General features: G+C 52.0%; 1 protein-coding gene across 3 annotated transcripts; it reads left to right on the forward strand.

The window, feature by feature from the left end:
* Nucleotides 1-5,671: 5,671 nt before the first annotated feature.
* Nucleotides 5,672-20,614, forward strand: PDYN (prodynorphin). 3 transcript variants are annotated; one of them, XM_082746367.1, is made up of 4 exons: nt 5,672-6,209; nt 7,458-7,514; nt 17,004-17,151; nt 18,453-20,614. In XM_082746367.1, the coding sequence occupies exons 3-4, from the start codon at nt 17,023-17,025 to the stop codon at nt 19,098-19,100; spliced, it is 777 nt and encodes a 258-aa protein (XP_082602493.1). In that variant the 5' UTR covers nt 5,672-6,209; nt 7,458-7,514; nt 17,004-17,022; the 3' UTR covers nt 19,101-20,614. The 3 variants fall into 3 exon arrangements, with proteins under 3 accessions (XP_082602493.1, XP_082602494.1, XP_082602495.1); XM_082746368.1 differs by lacking the exon at nt 7,458-7,514; XM_082746369.1 differs by lacking the exons at nt 5,672-6,209; nt 7,458-7,514 and adding an exon at nt 11,681-11,742.
* Nucleotides 20,615-21,589: the final 975 nt, after the last annotated feature.

A 21,589-nucleotide genomic window follows, 5' to 3' on the forward strand; every position in this document is an offset into this window, starting at 1 on the left:
TATGTGGGCCACAGGGCTGGGGCTCTATGGGGACCCCCATATTAACAGTCTAGTCCTCCAGCAGATGCCCCCCACCAACAGCTCCTCTTTAATCTCCCAATTTGCTACCTTAAATTTCTGTTCATTGATGAAAGCTTGATATAGTGTCTTTCATCTGCAGTCAGCCTTGACCTATCAGCGTGGCATACTCCTACTTAGTCTTCAAAACCCAGCCTCAGGCTTCAGTTCTCAGATGACTCCCCTTATTATCTAGGCTGACTTAGGTACCTCTCCTCTGTGATGCCACAGTCACACCCATCTCAGACTTTTCCACAATGTATTGAAATTAACTGTTCGCTTTCTATCTCCCCTGCCCACTGTGATCCCCAGATGGCTGGGACTGAGTCTTCTCTGCTGTACCCCTGGGTATTTAGCAGAGAATCTGGCCTATGGCATGTACTCTGTGAGCGTTTTATGGAATGAATGCTGAAAAGGTAGCAACTTGCCAGTGTAATAGGATTTAGGTGAAACTGTGAGATTCACAGACTGAGAATAAAGCAATTTAATCTCTCCCTTTGGCAAAAAGAACCTTACTTCTCATTAGGAGCTATTATTAGGGGTCATGGACCTCATGGAGCTTTTGGGATGGCGAGGGGCAGCTCTCATGTTAAGGCTCTCATTTCGGATCAAATATCTAGAATCCATTGGTAGATCTGTCTTCCTGCTGGTGTCCGGGCTGCTCTTGAGAAATATAAGAACTGGAGTCTTTTGAGAGCAGCAACAATGAGTGCAGAGCCCTGGCTTTCCAGGCGGACAGACTGGGGCTACTATCCTAGCAATGCAACCTTAGGCAAGAGATGCCCTCCTCTGAGCTCAGTTTCCTCATCTGTAAAGTGGATGTGGTGGTTTCTACATCATAGGGCACTTATGAGGGGTACATGAGGTGGTTTAGGGGACACAGCTAGCACCTGATGGAAACTGGATGCGTGGTGGCTGTGATGAGATTTGGGTGATTGGAGACGGAAGGTTCTTCTCTTCTTCACTTGGGCAAAACCATTTCCCACTATTGACCTTCTGTTGGAGAGGTAGCAGAGGTCAAGGGCGGGCTCCAGATGTGGGAAGTTCTCTCCAATTCCAGTTCATCAACTCTGCCGTTGGCATCGGCCTGTGTCTCTTGGCTTGAAGAAGAACAACTGCTTTCTCCTGATTGTTACCTGAGAGCCCTCTTCGACTAGGAAAATAGACACTTTCTTGCATCTGTCCTGCCCCTCCATTTTGAGCCATTTAAAAGTGTGCAGGTCAGCGGCCTTAAGTTCATTCATTGTATTGTGTCTCCATCCCTGCTGTCTATTTCCAGAACGTTTTCATCACCCTAAACAAAAACTCTGTGCCCTTTAAGCAATAATGTGCCCCTTGGTGATCTCTGTTCCCCTTTCTGTCTCTGTGAGTTCACCAGCTCCAGGTGCCTCCCAGAAGCAGTGAACCGGGGACAGGTCAGCTGAGAGCAGGTCCCACCCATGAGGAACATGGAGCTTCTTCCAAGCTGATGAAAACCACCGGAGTGTTTTAAAAGGGATGTAGCACAATCAGAGGTACATTTTTATTTGTATCATTTTTCAATTTTTAAAAAAGGTTTTATTTGTCTATTTGAGAGAGAGAGAGAGAGAGAGTGCACACACATAAATGGAGGCAGAGGCAGAGGGAGAGGGAGAGGGAGAAGCAGGCTTCCCACTGAGCAGGGACCCGGATGCAGGACTCAGTCCCAGGCCCCGGGATCATGACCTGGGCCAAAGGCAGATGCTTAAACCACCGAGCCACCCAGATGCCCTTGGAGGTATATTTTTAAAAGACTCTCTGGCTGCAGAGGAGCCAGTAGTAGGTAGGAGAGGGGGTTGAAGTAGCAGCCAGGGAGAGAAGTGGTGAGGGCTAGCCCAGGGTGACAGAGCCACGGCTGCGAAGACCTCTGATGAATCAGATGTGGGGCAGAGAAAGAGGGGAGTCAAGCATGAGTGTTTAGGAGAACGACATCCTCCTCTTCTCTCCTTGCCTCTCGGCCTTAGCCTGAGCTCTTCTCTCTGCCTGGATGCCCTCTCCACCCCTTTGCCTGGACAACTCCTACTCGTGATGGTTTCTCACTTAGCTCTCCTGTCCTCTAGGAAACCTTCCCCTCCCCCACCACCCCAGCTGGGTTGGGAGCCCCTCTTCTGTTTTCCCACGGAATTCCAGGTCACCTCCCAGGCCGGTCCTTGTCACACTGCTGGACACTTCCCACACCTCCATCGCCCCCCACCCTGGACCATGAGTGCAGAGACAAAGTTGGGTGTGGCACACTTCCCTCTCAGGGCCAAGCACAGAAGGGCTCCTGGTGACATTTGGATATGAAAGTAGGAGACAGAGGGTGGGGGAGGGGGAGACAGAGACGGAGAGGTTGAGCAGGGGAACTCTTCCAGCACAGCTTCTGACTTCCTTGTCCCTGTTCCCACGGCAGCCGGCTCTGCAAGAGAGCTGCCAGGGGCCTGGAAGCCAGCTGGAGACAGGCACTGAATTCCACCCAAGGGCCCCAGAGTGATCCAGGTCAGCTGCTCCTGTGTTCCCAGAGCAACAGGTGAAGAGAGAAAATATAGAGAGCTTCGAGATGAGACAGAAGCAGGGCGGAGAGATGGTGGGAAGCAGTAGCACCTGGGCCTGGGGCACACACCTGGGACCCAGCGACATGGTTTCAGACTTTGCTCTGCCATGTTGCCCCCTGCCTGCATAGCTCCGTGCCCATGGCCTACCCTCTCCCAGCCAAAAGGGTGGGGGTATGGTGTGCAGCTGATGGCAGGAGTACTGGGGAAATCAGGCGGGGTACTAACTGTGAACGTGGTGCCACAGGGCCTGACATGGGGGAGGGACTTAAGAAATGCTGGCTCTACTTGTCTGCCCTCTGCCAAGTTCTTCTTTGCTCCTTCCTAACAGAATGATTCAAGGGCTGGTTGTTGCAAATATTTTCTTCTCTTCAGTGTTTGCTTTTGGCCCACTTCAAGACCCAAATTAGAGCCTCGTCATGCAGGGAAGGAAGCATGACAGAGCTTTGGAATGAGTCCCGACGTCTGCATGGAGCTAGTGTTGTCCGCCTATCTTCAGATGACTCAGGAGCCCGGAGAGGTGAGGGAATCCATCAGTTGCCACATAGCGCGTAAGTGGGAGCATGAGGGTTTGAGCCCAAGCGAGCCTGCAATTCCATGGGTCCCCATCCCACGTGCTGCTGCCAGTGGGGTTGGGATGTGACCTCGAGCATCCCTGAGTCTGGGGGAGGGATGGGCTTTATGACAAGCTTCTCTAGGACTGTGGGAGAAAGCTGCTCCTGGTCTTGTCCTGCACATGTGTGTAAAGGATGCCGCAGAAGGAAAGGAAAAGCAGATGAATAAGCCATTTGTTTTTTGAGGCTCACAATAGGCTCCAGGGGGGAAGGATGCCAAACCCTGATGGTGTAAAGCGGGATTACCTGCCATGTCTTTCTCCTGGCTGTCCTTACTCCTCTTTACGATGAACAATGGTCAAGAGAGGCCCCTGCTCCTCTATTTGGGTACCTGCTGACTCCCAGGAATGGGAGCTGTTGTACCCTATCTCCTAGAGCCTTCGTCTATTCCAAGGTTATCACCAAGAGCTTGTGGAGGTTGAGGTGGGGAGGTTGAGCATGAGGTCAAGAATAAAGAGGATGGAGAGAGACTGAGGATGGAGTTGGCCTTAGGGAGGAAGAAGCAGCTGCAGCTCAAGGCCCCCAGATTCCCGGGGTGGCACCCAAGTCCTCTGGATCTTCTGGAGGGAAGCCAGCCTGACGTGTGGCCAAGCACTCACTGAGCCTGGGCCGTGGCCATTGGACACTGGGGACGGGGGCTTCCACACTGACTTCTGAAGTCCTTTGCCCCTGCTGACCAGCCCCCACATGCTGCCTGAGAACATGGACAAGGAGGAGAGAAAGGCTGATTCGGATCCTGAAGAGTCCTTTCTGAAAGGGAGGAGGTAGACGTCATCTCCAGGCTGGAGGGGAGTGTGGGGGAGCTGAGCTCTGGGACCCAAGGGACGGGGCTCAACATTTCCTCCTTCCCTGTGTGCCTGGGGCATCCATACCACACATGTGCTGGTTGTGACTCTATAGCACGCCGTGAGGAAGTGTATGGAATTGAGTAGGTGCCCAGCAGACCCTCCTTCCATCTTCCTTCCTGTAATGAATCAGGGGCAGGGAGAGGATCAGCGTCCAGAGAATGGAGAACACTGGCGCCGGAGCAGGAACGGTGGGATTATCACGAGGATAGATGGTGATGGAGCCCTCGTTAAGGATTGGCTGCATTAAGTGATGCTGCCCACACCCTGTTTCACCCCCTACAAGAGCCCGATGAGCTAGAGACCGTTATCCCCATTTTATAGATAAGCCGACTAAACCTGAAGTTGGAAACTTGTCCAAGCTCTGTCTGCCGGTGAGCTGGCAGAGCTGGGAAGCAAACCCACATCTCCAGTATTCTGAGTTGCAGCCCTGTTCTACCTTGGATGGGGGCGGAGTTGGGGGGGTGGATAGTCCCAGAGAGCACAGCACGGGGTCCCCACACCTCTGCGTGGGGAGACTGGGGCTTCGCACCCGGGGGTGCTGAGGGAGTGAGCAGGGGACTCTGGGCTCAGGCAGCCTGCGTCTGTTCCTCCCTAGCTTGACAACTGAACTTGCTGTCTGTCTTTGGGGACATTTGTCAGCTCTGAAACCTCTCTTTCCTCACCTGCAAGATGGGAATAATATTCACTGTCGGGCCAGGTGGTGAGGATGCAACCCGCCAGCTTTGGCCGAGGGCCTGGTACAGCCTTGGTGCCCAGGGAACGGGCAGCCCCTGCCAGTCTTCTGAAACAGTCATGCCTCCCCCCACAAACTGTGCGTCTGCTGTGGACTGAGGCAAGAAGCATGTGCTCTCCCAAACTCAGAGCCCACCCCCCTCAGAATGCTCTGGAGGGTATTTGTGGCCATGAGAACGCAGCCTTCAAGCTGCTGCTGGCGTGGACGGAGGGCTCCCAGGAGGTAGGGATGCCCCCCACCCGGAGTGCAGGCAAAGGCACATCGGAGCCCATATTTTGAGGGGGATTTCATGATCATTCATTTTGTGTTGCCATCAGAGAAAAGTAAACTGCAGCTCCTGGCTGCCGGGGAAGGGCTGAGCTCCTGCCAGGGCTGGTTGTGCCTGGCATCAGCCCAGGCATGTACCAGAGTCGACAGTGGGTGCAGGCAAGTGTGCACACAAAAACATTCCAGCACACGCGTGAGCAGCGGCACATGGAGCTACCGTGGCACACGGCACAGGGCACTGGCGCCGGCTGCCCTCCCCTTCTCATCGCTTCCCTCGGCGGGGGCTCTCTGCCTCTTCTGCTGTCTCTAGATCTCCTTATCCGAGCCTGTCCTCTTTCCTGGTTTCCTTCTCTCTCTTCCTCTGACTCTCCCTCCGGTTCCCCCATCTCTCTGGACGGCCCCATCTCTGGCACTCCGCGTGTCTCCGTTTTCCCAACTCTTTCTCGTCTGTATCACGCCCTATTTCTCTGACAGCGTCTCTTTCTCATTCCATGTCTCTGAATCTTCTGTTTCGCTGCCTCTCTCTCTCTGTGTCCCCATCTGTCTCCATATCTGTCTGACTCTATCTCTCTCTGTGTCTCCATCTGTCTCTCTATCTCTCTGTCTCTTTCTTTCTGTGTCTTTCTTTCTCCAACTCTTTCTGTCTCTGTCCTCCCCTACCTCTCTCTCTCTCTCTCTCTTTTTTCTCTGACACTCTCCTGGAAACGCATCAAAGACTGAAGTGGCCGGATTTCAAGTGACAAACAGCACTACACCCAGGATCCAGCCCCCTCCCTGCACGGCTGCCTTCCTCCTCCACATCCCCTGTCACGAAGAGAAGCCTATTGTGTGGGGCCCAGGGAGTTCGAGTTGAAGGGCCTGGGGGTCTGTGCCTCTGACTGCTCTGAGCTACTTCCCCATTGGCTCCCAGCAGCCTGTGCTCAGCAAGGGCTGAGCGACAGGGGGAGGCTCCAGTCCATAAAAGGGGGGGGCGAGGCACCAGAACTGCCATTCTGAGGGGCTTTGGTGGTGCTCACAGCCGCCTCTTTGGCACCTCCTCCCGAGCCAGAGTCAGGGAGACCCCCGAGTCCTGACCCAGGCACCTACCACCACCCTCCGACCTGCTCGGCCAGAAGCTGCCCAGGGACAAAGAAGAGCACAGGTAATATCCAGAGGGGCACGGGAATCTCTCTTTTGATGATATTTGTTTTTCCCGGTCCTCTGGACCTGCGGGTGATAAGAGCTCGGGCTGGGAGATTTCAGGTTTGGGTCTGATAATTCGGCAGACAGAGTCACAGTTATGAGGTTAGTTTACAAACCCCCAGATCCGTCGGCATGAGACGGACGGTTTCTTGGAATCCTCTCTCAGCGCAGCCCCGGCTTAAACAGGTGGGTTCTTCTCCCTCAAGAGTACCACCCCTCGGTTTTAGCTCCAGGGTCTTCTTTCTTCCCCGGTGGTCGGCACACATGGTTTCCATGTGAGGATGGGATGCCCCGGGTGGAAGAAGTGAGTTGAGCCACTCAGGGTGGTTTTAAAGGTCAGTGGTTCTCGCCGGACTTAGAGAACAAGATCTGGGGGACGTTAATGAGATTCAGGGCTCTGGCATTTACTGGGTATCATGTACATCAATGTACAAACCAAGTTCAGCCTTTTCATTCTTTTTCCGATCCTGTTTAATTGCTGACAGGGTGCTGGCTTGAGTGGTTTCCCTTTGACATAATTTACCCAGAAATGAAGTTTGGGGCTATTTTGTTGGGAAGGAACAGGGAAACGAGAGTGACAGCGTGTCAGGAGACTCAGGCTTCACAGGATTTTTCTTGTCAATTTTCCTTCGCAAGGACTTGTTGCTTTCATGTAAATTAAAGCCCAGTTGGGCAGGGACAAAGCAGCTCAGATGGGAAAGCCATTTGCTCACTGGTAAAGATATCCTTGTTCAAAGAAAGTATTCTAGAATCCTGAAGTTTGACTCTAGCAAAAAAGCTGGTGAGCTTCAGAGAAAAGAAAAAAAGGGGAGAAAGAAAAGCCTGGTGACGACATGGAGGTTGAATAGTAAATTCTGTGACCTCGTAATTTTTCCTGGGTACCTTTTACCTAGAATCTCTCCAAGCTTTACAAACATTCCTTAATTAAGCCTCCAACCTTCCCAGGGGAAACAAGCTCTTCAGGTTATTGGATCTGATTTCAATTCCCTTCCCACAGACTGAAAGTCTTCATTACCATCTTTCTTCCAAGGGTTGGTAAAATGTACAAGTCTTTCTAATTTGACAGGCGTTCCAGTCAAGATCCATTGCGAACGTTGCAGAATGTCAACCCCCGGCCTCCCCCTCCCACGGCCCCATCTCTCCCTCTTTCCCCCTTTCTTCCTCCCCTCAATCCCACTTCACCTTGCCTTTTGTTTTATTTCTGCAGGTCATTAATCTCCAGGCTTTGAGATCTGCGTGGGGGAGCTGTTGCAGCAGCCCTGGGGTGAGCTGGGCTGCCTGGGGGAGGTTTGCGTTTGCTGACGGGATCTCAAGCCCACTGCTTTGCCCCAGATGAGCTAGACGTGTGATGGGTGTGTCTCCGCCGGCAGCTGGGGGTTGGATGTCCCCATGCTTCCTGAGGAACCTAGCAGGTTTTAGCAGAGCAGGCAAAGGGACTGGCTGGGGGGGGGGGGCTAGCTGAGAAATTTACCATCACCCTAAACCAAACGGACAGGGATTAGCGTCTTGAGATAACTCCTGGGAGCTGGGAATGGTCCATATTTTGTCTTCATGTGTGTTTCACAATAACCCAGACGAGGGTTCAAATCTCAGGTCTCACCACTCATTGGCTGTGTGATTTGGGGACAGTAGTTGAGAGTTCATTTCCTCACCCACATGGTATGGATAATAGTGATGACCTCTGAAGGTTATTGCGAGACTCCCACGGGATACTGTAATATGCCTGGCATTCAGTAGATACTCAATAAATGCCAGAGTGACTGCTCAAGTTCTCACTGTCCCTTCCCCCTCTGTTATGATACCCTTTATCACCCCTACACCATCAAGCCCTGCTCCACGTCCGGGAAATAGGTCTAGTATTTCAGTTGGCGGCGCTGACTCTCTCTTCCCCTCCCCGTCCCATTCTCTCCGTACCAACAGACCATTTCTTCATCTGTTGCCTCGGGATCATGAAGTCTCTTCCTGATCGATCCTCCCTACCCCCCTCCTCCTGCCTCCCTCCTTGGGCCATTCCTGCACAATTGTTGTATTTATTAGATGTCTTCCATCATTCGAAGTGGGATCGATAGTTGGTGGTTTGATTTCAACCTGTGTCTGAGAAAGCGCAGTCAGCGAGCTGATTTCTCTCACCGTTTTCGCTCATCTCAGCCCATAAATGTTGGTTCATCTCACCGCGCCTGACAAAGGGCTAAAACGATTTCACCGAGACGGGGCTCGCCATTGTGGCTGGAAATAAATATTTCTGGAGACACACAGGAAGTCCAGGATCAGGCCCTGGAGAGGGAGACGGGTCCTGGGTGCTTTGATGTTGGGTCTCGTTAATCGCTCCCAGCCCAAGTCCAGATTGATGTTCCCGGCAGGAGGGTAAACGGCCTAGATCCATGAGACACAGCCACGGGCTTGGGCTCAGGAGACTTCTCCTGGAGGTCATTCAGCTGTCACCCTGGCTGGAGAGGGAGGCTCTAGGTAGGGTTGCCTACCATCATCTACCATCGACCACCTATTTGTCTACCATCGTTCGGCTCTTTGACCTGTTAATGGACAGTTCAGTCTAAGCTGAAAAGGGTTTAGTGAGCAGTTATTATGTGGTTGGCCCACGGGTCCCCTGGCAAGAGGAGGAATTGGTGTCTGTGATCACACAGTAGGTCAGCGCGCTGAATCGAAGTCCCCTCCCGGCCTGTCTTCCCCTGATCTGCTTCTGTTCCCTCCCCTCCTCCTTTTTCCCTCCTGTGCCTTCTCCTGTTTGTTCCATCCCCTCTCCTGCTCTGTTCTCCATCATCTCCCAGCCTCTCTAGTGTCTTTAGCTCTTTCTCTGTGCACAAGAGCCTCTGCTCGTCTTTGGGGCGCACGCACCTCTCTGTCTCTGTCTCCCTCTCAGTCTCTGTCTCTCTGCATCTCAGTCCCCATCTTTCTCTGGCCCATCCTCCTTTGCTTTTCTCCCCGTTCCTTAATGGCGCCAAATAACAAAGGGCGGGGGTTTCACGTGACTCCTGCTCTTAAAAATCACTCTTTTAAAAACAAAGTTAATACCCCCCCCCCCCCCGTGACCATGGAGTGCAGGGCCGTGTTTCACTCTGGTCCTCGAACAGCAAGTGGCCTAGGAGAGAGGGCTGTATCCCATGTTCTGTGCTTTGATTCTTGCTGGACTGCACGGGGGTTCACTTTGCATCCGAGACCCGAGACCAAGCCCTCCTCCCCGCCCCTCCCCCGCGGACAGTCCATTCTTTGTTAATGACCCTAAAGGTCTCACAAGAAACGCTGTCTGCCACTTCTCCGGATCCAGTCCCTGGAGACCCGCAGTGGTGAACTTTATATGCTTTTGGGTGTGGGGGAGGGTAAAACTCCAGAAACAGTCTCATCTTCAGGAACGGGAGAGTTTGGTGGGAGGGTCCGCTGGACATTTAATGTGATCCCACACCTCAGGCACGGTATCTGGGTGGGTCTACAGACTGACTTTCAAGTCGGCTTCTGCTGTGTCCTTGCCTCTCGGCCTCGACCTGGTGATCTTGCCTCTCTGGGACCTTCTTTCCTCATCTGGAAAATGGGGCTCATGGTGCCAGCTTCCTGGATTCTCCTGAGGGCAAACATGCAGGAATGGGACTGAAAGTGAGTTTGGCCCCATAGCTATGCCTTCTGCAGGGATGCTACGGTCTCAGAGAACCCCAGCTCAGCCACACATGCCCTTGGGACCCTGGGGTGCGTGGTCCCTTGGTCCTCACCCTTCCCACCCAAGCCCGTAAAGGAGGCACCTGCCCCAGCGGTGGCCGCGGCACAGAGCAGCAGCACCGGGCTCCTAGATGAGGCCGTGGGCAGGCTGTTGGAGGGTCATTGAAACCCCAGTTCCTCAGTGCGAGTCACCGCCTGGGGGTGGGAGGCCCGGGCTCTATCTCCACTTCCCTCCTGACTCATGTTGTGACCTTAAACAAGTGACTTCATTCCTACCTTTTCCCATTTCCTCTTCTATCAAATAGGGATAATCATATGCGATAAAGTGCTGGGAGAGATAATTGCAATGTTAAATCAAGCCATTATTATTCCATGCTGGCTTTTTAATGCTTGCTGCTCCTCTGAGCCCTCTGCCTACAATATAGAAATATCACCGTCAGGAGATGAGTGGGCGGGGAAGGCAGTCCCTTCCCTCCCAAGGAACTCTGGGGCCTGGGGGGGTCGCCAGGGCGGCCCTGGCACAGGGGAGGGGGTGATGCGGCCCCTTCACAGACAAGAAGCCAGAAGCCAGGGCTTGGGGAGGGGGATGGCTGCTCTCTGATTTTTCTCAAGAAAGTCAGCTTCAAAACAATGAGAATAATCAGAATTAGAAAAATGGTGATAAGAGCAATGAAAGCAGGGGTGGGCGAACTTGGTCCATGGAAGACCAGCTAGTCTGTAGTTGGGGCATCTGGGCTTCTGATCCCTGTCTCAACCCTACGCTTACGACGATGAGCAGATGGGATGGGTGTTGGATGTGTTCTCGGGGTTCTCCAGAGACATGGAAACAGTAGGATGTGTACGTATAGAGAAAGAGAATTAGTAGAAGGAATTGGATCATGTGATTATGGAGGCTGGTGGGTCCAAAATTTCCTTGCCTCTTAGGGGAGAATCCCCCCTCCTCCCCGCCAGCTTCTGCTTCCTTCCCTGGGCTGTCACAAAGCCCACGAGGCAGGGGCTGAGGAAGTCCTTCAGGGACCTGCAAGTAAAGAGGGTTTTTCTTTGGGAGGGCTGTGGGGAGGCCCCTGGGCCCACTCAGTCCATGGAGGGGGCCCCTCCTTCCCTGGTGGCCATGTGCACTTTCCACTGGGGTCTGCCTGCCCGACGCTATCCCCCCGACCCCCACCGCCCCCACACACCTTGAGCATCCAAGTGCCATTTCTTCTTAGCCTTTCTGGTTGACAAGCAGGCAGGGCTACTTCTGATGCTTGACTTTAAGCAAATCCCCCAACAAAGGTGAAAGGACCCATCTGGCAGGGCTCAGTAATTTGTTTATCCTACAATAGGAAGGAAATAGGATTGCCTGGGGAAGAGCTCAGGGCTCACGTGTCTTTATTAGAGTCAACTTTTAACCCAGAGTGATCTCGTCAGAAGCCTAGCTCCCGTTGACAAACCAAACGAACTCTGGCAGGCAACTTCTTCTTCCCCAGCCTCAGTATTCTCCTCTGTACAAAGGGTATAAAGACATCTGCCCCCAGGGCTGTGCTGAGGATTAGAATTGTGTGTGTAAAGTGGGAACGCCCAGCCTGGCACCTAGCAGGCTCTTGAGCTGTGGTGGCCGTTACTGGACCGATGTGACTGTGGATATGGAATGTTCGGTGCTGCCTGGCACACAGTAGGCCCTACACACGTGGCCGTTCATTCATTCAACAACTCGTTTTTGGTCTTTGAACTGTGTTGCAGGCATGTGTTCTCACTCCTTTTTGTCTTCTTTTGGCACCTCCTAGAGACTTAGAGTTGAATGGAGCCTTCATATTCTGCTGTGTAAAGCACTGACTACGTGCCAGGTACCCGGCTGGGGGCCATGTGCATGATCTCTTACTTAATTCCTATGCCCACCCCCTGACACATTATTATTAGCCCCACTATGTGACCAAGAAGATGGAGACACAACAAAGTCAAGTAATTTTCCCAGACTGGGGCTAAGGGGTGGGTTGGGTTTTGAATCCGCAGAACTAAGGACTTGTTGATCCCACTTCTGGGTCAGGAAGGACTTGGAGGCGCCCCTTTCCTTTCTGACCCCACGCTCCTTCTCCAAGTTATTGGAGAAGGCACTGCAGTCAACCGTCTATCAGGTGCTCAGCAGCAGACGTGAGGGAAGCCACTGGGTGGGGACAGTGGTGACCAGGCTGCACGTGTCCCTTGGGTAATGGTTGCCCTATGGCAATGCAGGCCCAATGTCTCCAGAACTTCTGATTTTTTTTTTTAATATTTTATTTATTTATTTGACAGACAGAAATCACAAGTAGGCAGAGAGGCAGGCAGAGCGGGGGGAAAGCAGGCTCCCCAATGAACAGAGAGCCCCATGTGGGGCTAGATCCCAGGACCCTGGGATCACGACCCGAGCTGAAGGCAGAGGCCTCAACCCACTGAGCCACCCAGGTGCCCCAGAACTTCTGATTTTTAAATATAGGTCAGAAATTAAGATTTTGAAATATAAAAACATCCCAAGTTAAAATTGGTGGCAACGGAATTAAAAAAAAAAAATCCTTATGCAAGGCAAAACACCTTGTGCCTATTTGCTGAATTTGTCCCTCAGGCAGCTGGTCTGCAGCCTCTGGACATTTGCCGTGTGCAGGGAGAAAGCTGCGGGCTGAGGAGGAGGAAGCAAGAGGCCTCAGCCCTGCCTGACCCTGCCTGACCCCGCCATCGCTGCCCTGACCCTCCCTGGGCAGCCCTCTGCTTGTTCCCCATGCCATTAACGTCCCAGTTCTTCCTGGGAAAGCCACTGAGGCTCAGGGGGCCAGGGCTATGTCGGTGCGGTGTGGGTGTGTGTGAGAGGGGCTTTGCTGGAAGACAGGGACTTGGTCCTTCCCAGGGCCAAGGAACCCCAACTCTGCTCACACCTTGAGCAAGTCAAGGAAAAAAATCAAAGCCTCAGAATCAAGTCCCTAATATTCAGCACATCACCGGGTTCCTTCTTCTGCCTTTCCCTCCCCCTTCATCCCCCCTCCCCTTCCGCTTCCTGTCCGCCCTCTTCTCTTATTTCCTCTCCCCTCCCCTCCCCTGGCTCCCTGGTTTCCACAACATTTCCTTTAGCAACGTTGGTCTTGGACAACCGCAGACCCCGTGAGGTTTCTCAAGGGGCACAGAGCCGTGATCCAGAAATATTCAGACTGGGTTTCCCAGACGTCCAGGGGTGGCCTGTTGTATCCGCTCAACAAACCTGGGGGAGCTCTTGCTCTCGCTGGGCACGCTGTTCACTCATCCATTCATCATCAGTCCTCAGACGGCCTTTACCTTCTCATAGCGTAAGAGCGAAATGCAGACTCCTCACCTTGGCCTACAGGGGCCCACACCATCTGGCCACAGCTCCTCTGTCTACTTTTCTACCCCAGTCTCCTGCCTCATGCCCCCTCATCCACCCTGGCCGCCTTGTCATCCTCAAACCCACCACACACTCTCCCTGTAGCAACTTTGACTTGCAGAGATGAAGTCCCCCCCGCCGCCCCCCCCACCCCAGTCAGGGAACTCAGAAAACAAGAGGCAGTTATGTGACAGATCCAGCATAGGTGACTGTGGGAGGTCTGACAAGGGAGTTAATCCAGGCAGACTTCCTGGAGGAGGCAAAAGAAGCTGAGTTTTGAAGAACAAATCAGAGTTAGCCAGGTCAGAGGCAGATGGGAGCAGATGGGGGGTGGGGTGAGAAAGGTGTTCCAGGCAGAGGGAGTCCCTTGGGCAAAGCCCAGGGCACATGGAGCACTCTTGTTGGAATTGCAGTGGGCACAGTCATGCCTACAGGCAAAGCTCACAGCCAGCCAGTCTCGGTGCTATGCATTTGCTGGGATCCCTTAGACAGATGACGTAAGCTCTGTGCTTCCATTTCCCTGCTTGTAGAATGGAAAGAATAGTAGTCCCTGTTTTATGGGGTTGTTAGGAGGCAAATGGGTTAAGACGCAGGTGGGTCTCAGCACGGCCTGGCACGCAGTGCATGCTAGTCAGCGTCAGCTCCTCTTAGTGGGAAAGCCTGTGAGCAGCTGGCTAAGAGGCAGGGTTCCTCTCAAAGGCCGGGAGGCAGAGCAGGGGTGCAGTCAGATTGGCAAGATTGGAGGAGCCAGGAGGCGGCTGCCTGGAAGGAGAAGCTGGAGGCTGGGGGTGGGGGTGGGCAGTGGACTGGGGGAGCCTGGCCAGTACCTCATGGTTAAGAAAGTGGGCTCGAGCCAGACCACTGGGGATGCAAATCCCAGCTTTGCCGCTTACTTGCTCTAGAATCTTGACAGGTGTCTGAACTCAGTTTCCCAATCTGTAAAGTGGGCGTGACAATAGTACCCACCCCAGAGAGTCGTGATGAATAGAAATGAATTCATTCATGAGAATCATTTAGAACATCATGAGTACTTAACATCCGTCTGATCAGCTAGGATAATTATTAAATATAAAGTTAGTGGATGAAAGGAAAGTCTGCTGATGCTATTTTTGCCTGGGACAAAAAGGATCTCAAATCAGGCCTCCTACCTTGGCAGCCAAGCTGTGTGGGAAGCCTAGGGGCGGGGAGCTGTGTGGTGTAGTCTCCTTCTCCACGACAGGTAAATCACTGCTGATCTAAGGGGTCAGCCCCACCATCGCCATCGCCCATAAAGAAGAAAACAGGAGCTGCCTGCTTTGTATATGCACATGAGAGGTCCAGCTTACTCTCCTGGAGGACAACGCTGCTCAGCAGCTGGTAGAACATGAGACTGTCCAGGGTGGGCAAGAGAGGTACGATGGACCCATGTCCACTTCCCTGGGTTTTCTTCCCTGAGCCTCCCTGCTTCAGGGAGCAGAACTTGCCCGGCTTCAAGAGAAGCCTGGGTTCTCTTCTTTAGTCGCTGTGTGACCTCAGGAGATCTGTCAAGCCTCTCTGATCACCAGTGTTCTCATCTACAGAGTGGAAGTGATGATACCCACCTCCCACAGTTGGTGGGTGGATTGAGAACAATATACAAGTCAAAGGCCCTGGGCACTGGGTCCTCTGGGTCTCGCAGAGGGTTCAGCTGTTAATGAATCAATGCTCTGGAAATGGTAGTCATTAAGGACAGAAGTGTGGGGAGTCAAGCAGAACAGTCTCGCTCCCCAGCTTCTCCGCTTGCTGTAGGACTTGGGCGATTCACTGAACCAGAAGTGGCACCTTGCTGGGGAGGAGTAGATGGGATGATGGACAGCAGGGCTTGGTAAATGCTGTCTGGGATCTTACTAGGCATACTGGGGAGGGGTAGCGGATGGGAGAGGATCTACTGTGTGCTTGAGAGGGAGACCCTCTGAGCTACAACGAGGGGCTTGGGTGGTGGGGAGGTACCCGCTAGATCCCCTGAGCAAACTGGGCAGTTCGCAGCAAAGGCAGGCACGGGAGACTTGGAGGAGGGAAGGAGGACAATGTCCCTGAGAGCAGTGTGATGGGTGTCTGGCAGCAAAGACCAGGCTGGGCAGAGCCTGGAGCCTCCCACCCAGAGAGGAGTGTCTCAGAAGAACTCCCTATTTCCAGTTGGGAGAATGGTCCTGTGCCCCCCTTCTGAATGGCACTGAGTCTTGATATTTGTTTTATAAGGAGTTAATTATAAAAGGAAGAGCTTTTAACACACTATTTGCAATGCATGAACTCTAATGCCTAGCATTTACTGCATGTGCGTGCTAGGGGTGGGTCAGGGACAGCCAGAACCATGACAGGTCCCTGAAGGAGCTAACACTCTAGCGGGGTCGATGATACTTGCCAAGAACTACAGCAAACCAACACCAAATCCATAGGATCCTACGAGATGGTGAGTACTCTGATGCCAACAAAGCAGCGTGATGGAAGAGGAGTCAGGAAGCAGCTTTAAATCCAGGGGGCTGCAGATAGCTCCCTGGCGATTTGACATTGACTTCATCTAATTACAAGAAGGAACAAACCATGTTAAGATCTAGGCTAAGAGTACTGTGGCGGGGGTGAGGGGTGGGGTGGGGGATGGGTGCATGGATGGAATGTGCAAAGGCCCTGGGGTAGAAGCAAGCTTGGCAGGTTTGAAGAATGCAGAGAGAGATGAAAACAAGACACAACTCCTGCCTTCATGGAGCCAAAGCCTGAAGACTCAGATAATTACCAAATGGTGGAATATTTTGATGGAGGAGGCACAAGTTTTGGGGTGATTGCAAAGGAGGAACATTCTATCCAGCCTCGGAGGTCAGGAAAAGTTCCCTGGAGGAAGTGACATCTAATGTAGGGACTACATTAGCAGGTAATAGAAGAGGAGTGGAAGGGTTTTCCGGCTGAGGGAACAGCATATGCAAAGGACTGGAGATGGGACAGGGCCTGATACATTTATTAGGGAAATTGCGAGTAACTCGATGTGATTGGGACCAAGTCTTAGGGTGTAGGGGATGAGACTGAGAGTGTTCCTATAATTTAGAAAGGGGTCCAGGCCTGACCCCACCTAACAGATCTGATCGCAGAATTGCCATGCTGAGCAGGGCATTTTAGAAGGGATCCAAGAAGGCAGGGAGGCCAGCTCGGAGGAGGTGGCCACAGTAAGTAGATGGCCACAGTAAGTAGAAGTGCTGGGGTGAAAAAGGCAAATTCCAGAGAACTTACAAGGCAGAAAGGACTGGCCTGGGGATAAGCTGAGGAGTAGGGACAAAGGCAGGTGATGGGGCCTCAGAGAATCCAGGAAAACAGGTGCTGAGTGTCTTTTGGCTTGGGGGATGGGCAAAGTGGGTTTTGAAGGTTCACGGACCCAGGTCAAGTCTTGGCTTGTCCACTGCCTAGCTGTGCAGGCAATCTCTTCCCCTTTGAGCCTCAACTTCCCCACCTGTCTGATGAAAACAGCACAGCCCACCTCTGGAGCTATTATACAGATAAGTGTGAGCATGGGGGGAAAGCTCCTGGCCTGTAGCAGGTACTCAGCACATTAATACCCTTCCTTGATCCCTGGCCTTGGGCAACCACTGTGCCTCCTGGGGCCTCTATTTTCCTGACTGTGAAATGGGAATGAGGTTATTGGCCTTGCAGTATTTCCAGCGGAGTTGGCCGGATGGCTCCGGACACTGACAGAGCAGGCGCTCACATATCCCTTCTCTTCTCTTTCTCCTTCCGCAGCAGGAAGAGAGGAGACAGCATGGCGTGGCAGGGGCTGGTGCTGGCTGCCTGCCTCCTCGTGCTCCCCTCGGTCATGGCGGACTGCTTTTCCCAGTGCTCCCTTTGTGCTGTGAAGACCCAGGATGGGCCCAAGCCCGTCGACCCTCTGGTAGGTCCTGGGCCTGTGTGCCGAAGGGGGTGTGTGTGTGGAGTTTGGGCCACTGTACATCTGGTCTGTAGACTTGTCCCACCTGTGCCAGACACATCCTGCTGTGGGGTTATCCTGGGCACCCGAGACTGCAGGTTGCAACCCCTTCTATCCCCACCTCTGACTTCACCACCCCTGGCTTGCTCAGGCCTGGGACGGACACAGGTTTCCAGGGAGACTGATGCCTTGCAACAAAGAGGGTCAATAAGGAGGCAGCGCTGGCTTTGGGAGTGGGCAGCCTATGGCAACTTTCTAGGGCCTCTTCCCACCAGGCTGAGGGCACCTCCTAGTCTAGCCACTCCCGTGGGAGGAGGTCTTTCCAACCACAACTAAATGCCTGGATCTGGTTGACAAGATCCAAGCCTGGACCCTTCTCTTGGATCTTAGCATTTCTAGGCCTGGCCTTGTTGGCTTTGCTTTGAATCCAGCTCCCCGACGTGTTTCTCCCTTGATGGCATACAGGTGAGATTAAAGGTTCCAAGGTTGTGGTGGACAGAGCACAGGCTTTGGGTCTGTCACTTTCTCACTCCGAGACTCTGGAACACGCCTGCCTTCATTCTCCACATCCACAAAATGGGCGTGATTCTTTGAAATAACAATGCGAAGGACCAAACACACGGTTCTAGCTGTTCTTTGCTGAGAGGCAGACCATCACAGGGGAGCTCCCTGGTTAAGCAAGCGGGCTTGTGGCGTTAGCCTGCCTCGGTCCAAGTTCCAGAATTGTCCCATGTTGTCACTGTCCTCCTCATGACCATCACCGTGATCACATTTGAATTCCCCCAGCACTCCTGTGAAGGAGACACTTTGTCGCCTGGGGTTTGTTGAGCCTTCTGACCCCTCACACGTGTTCTCTCCACCATCCTGGATGGCTTCCTTGTCTATTACATCCTTCACACTTGGGAAAGGGGGTGAGAGCCAAGTATTCTCTCTGGAATCAGGAGCTCAGAGGATGAGTGAGTGCCCCACAGAGCACTCTGGGAAGATCTTACTTGGGATGTTGGCATCGCCATTCGTAGCCATGTTTCCCTGGGAAAGCTGTTTCGCCTCTCCATGTCTCTTCTCTCATCTTGTGCACAGGTGCACCATCCCCTACCTTCATGCACCCCTGGGAGCATTAAAGTGGGAAGCCTGGGGCTTAGTAAGGGCAGCTACTTTTGACTTTCTGACATTGGACAAGGGATTCACTGGGGCAGAGGAGTACACGGGACTTGGCGGTTCAACGGGGGTGATGTTACCACTCTGGTCTTTTTGGGGTTTTGTAGATTTGTTCCCTGGAATGCCAGTCTGCTCTGCTGTCGGCTGAGGAGTGGGAGAGATGCCAAGGCCTTCTGTCTCTTTTCACCCCCTTCACCTTCGGGCTCAATGGCAAAGAAGACTTGGTGACCAAGGCCGCTTGGGAGGAACCCTATAGTGAGCTGGCTAAGCGCTCTGGATCCTTCCCGAAGGAGATTGAGAAAAACAGATTTCTCCTCAGCACCCCGACAGAGGAGGACACCCTGAGCAGGAGCCTGGCAGAGAGGCTCAGGGGTATCTCTGGCAGGTTCGGGGAGGGAGGGGAGTCTGAGCTGCTGGGGGACACCCAGCTGAATGATGATGCCGTGGAGGCTGGGGCACTGGATTCCAATGAGGAGGGGCCCAAGGAACAGGCCAAACGCTATGGGGGCTTCCTGCGCAAATACCCCAAGAGAAGCTCAGAGGTTGCTGGGGAAGGAGATGGGGAGGGCGATGGGGAGAAAATGGGCCATGAGGACCTATACAAACGCTATGGGGGCTTCCTGAGGCGCATCCGTCCCAAGCTCAAATGGGACAACCAGAAGCGCTATGGCGGTTTCCTCCGGCGCCAGTTCAAGGTAGTAACTCGGTCTCAGGAAGACCCCAATGCCTACTCCGGAGAGCTTCTTGATGGGTAATCCTCCCCCCATTGTGGAGTCAAGTCAGGAGCTCCCCCTGACACCCTTGCAGATTGGCGTGCCCTCATTCATCCTACCTTAGAGCCCCCATTCCCAATGCTCAGTTCAGCCTGGTGTGCAAAACACCCAAGCCCAGCCTGTCTCTTTTCTGTCTGGGGCACAGTGTTTGTCTGGGGTTAGCGAGGAGGAAGATGGAGGCTCCCCTCTCCAGTAGGCTCAGTGCTTGGCTTCAGCTCTAGAACACTGAAACTATCGCCAACAGCAGTTTTTCCTATTAAGCACCCCCTTAATAATGTGACTCCCCAGTTCCAGGAATCCAGACTGACATGTTCTTCATCCCTCTAGATAAATAGCAAAATAAGATAAAGAAACAAATAGAAATCCTAACACTTCATCCCAAATCTTAAAGGACCTCCTTGTGCTCTCCACTTCGGAGACCATACTTTAGGTAAAAGGCTCAAACACTGCATTTTCTTGGAAGTCCTACATCAGAGAGTTTGGTCCTCTGGTGGGCACGTGTTCAGTTGTGTCCCCTGTGTTCTTTTCGTTTAGAAACATACCTCTTGAGAAACCGAGTTCCCGGACTCTAGTTCGTGTTGGTACCTTGGATAGCACCCCACTCCTCCCAGGAGAGGAAGGCCGTGGAAACCCCTTCCAAAATGGTAATGAAAGCAGTTTTCCCACTGAATACTGAAATGATCAGGAAGGGAGCAAGACAAACCAATTTGCTCTATGCAGCAAACTCAAAATGTGGACCAGTTCCCTCAGCCCTCATTAAACTAATTAAACAGATCGGCAGCACACTCCCACCCCAGGATGAACTAAAGCTGAGTCAAGTTGATGAGGTTAAGCACAACCATGTTCTTGAGCAGCTGAATTGGCCGCCAAGAGTCTCAGCCATCTGGCCAAACATATGCATTGGGCATTGGGTAAGGGAATCCAGAAGCAACAGCTAGAAAGACAAAAAGGCGTTCTTCAACCCCTGTGATGATTCTTTCCTCTTGATTCTCAGAATAAAACCAGAAAGAGGCATGAAGTGATTAAGTGCTTGAGGCCAAATGAATTCCCTTGATTCAAATAACCCAGAATCAGAGGCAGAGACCTCCCAATTCTGCGGTTTCGATCAAAGTCTTCTCTCTCTCTCTGTTGCTCTTGCTTGCGCATCCCTAGGCACTACAGCTTGGTTCGTGCATTCAGGAGGCTGGGCATGATAGGAGAGGAAAGGGTCTTGAATTCAGTTAATTTGTCTAAGATGCTACTGAGCGTACCTCTTCATGCACAACCCCCAGGTCCCTCATGATATTCTGAAATGTATGGATTGTTGTAGGGTTACTTCGTGTGCTTTTAAAAAATCCCACTTATGCAGTTTACCCAGAATTTGCTTATTCCTTAGCAGGCCTGTGTTATTTCATACTCCTCCAGTGCAATAAATAAAAGAAAGATGGTGATGACTCGGGGTGTGTATACGTGTGCCTCAGTCCCCAGAGCATAGAAAGACCATTTGCAGAAAAGAGTGCTGGGGAATGAAAAATACAACACACAGACACACACAGACACAGACATACAGACACACACACAATCATGTCAGGAAACTAAGTGTAGGCTAACAGAAAGAGCACAATCTTTAGAATGCCATCACCCTTAATTTGAGATCTGTGTGATATCGGGTAAGTTATTTGACCTCTCTGAGCCTTAGTTTCCTCTTCTGTGAAAGAAAGACCTCCCTGACTCCCAGAGACTGTCTCCTATGCTGGATTACTAAAGCAAGAGGGACAAATGTTTCCAGACAAAGGTGAAGAACTCTGTAGAGAGTGTGGCATAATGTCCTTTACTAAAATGACATGCTTTATTAAATGGCATCAAGGAGATGTCTTTAAATAGAGATGGTATAGAAGAGTCCCAGTGGCTCCAGACCTCATGAGTCTCATTTAGTCACTGGCTTTCTGAGTGACTTCTTAGAAAACATAGGGCCAAGGAAGGTTGGTCTCCTTCATTCTTTCCTTCATTCAAGAAAGAATTAATTGAAAGCCTGCTGTGTGGCAGGTGTTTTTCTAGGTGCTGGACATACAGGAAAATAAAATGGACAAGCTCTCAGCTCTTATGGAAATTGTAGGCAATGAGGGAGAGACAAGGAAACAAAGATATGAATCTAAAATTAAAAATTAAATGTAAAAGAGATAAAATGTAATGAATTTAAAATTAAATATAAGTGAAATTTAAATTAATGGTAATTATTGTGAAGGGAACGACTGGATTTAGTAATAATGGATAATAGGAGTAGGGGAGGAATATCCCTAGGGTGTTCAGGAAATCTTTCTTGAGGAATACTCCATTCTTGCTGTTCATGGGATCAAGTTGGAAGGAAACTAAGGTTGGGATTATCTCCTCCAACTACCTACTCTATGCCAAAATTGACACATTGATAATAAATTTTAATTTGGATTTCACAACATATTGCATCTCCTTAATAATTCAGTGTGGGGAAGTTC

Source organism: Mustela nivalis (assembly GCF_964662115.1).
Source record: "Mustela nivalis genome assembly, chromosome: 8".
NCBI lineage: Eukaryota > Metazoa > Chordata > Mammalia > Carnivora > Mustelidae > Mustela > Mustela nivalis.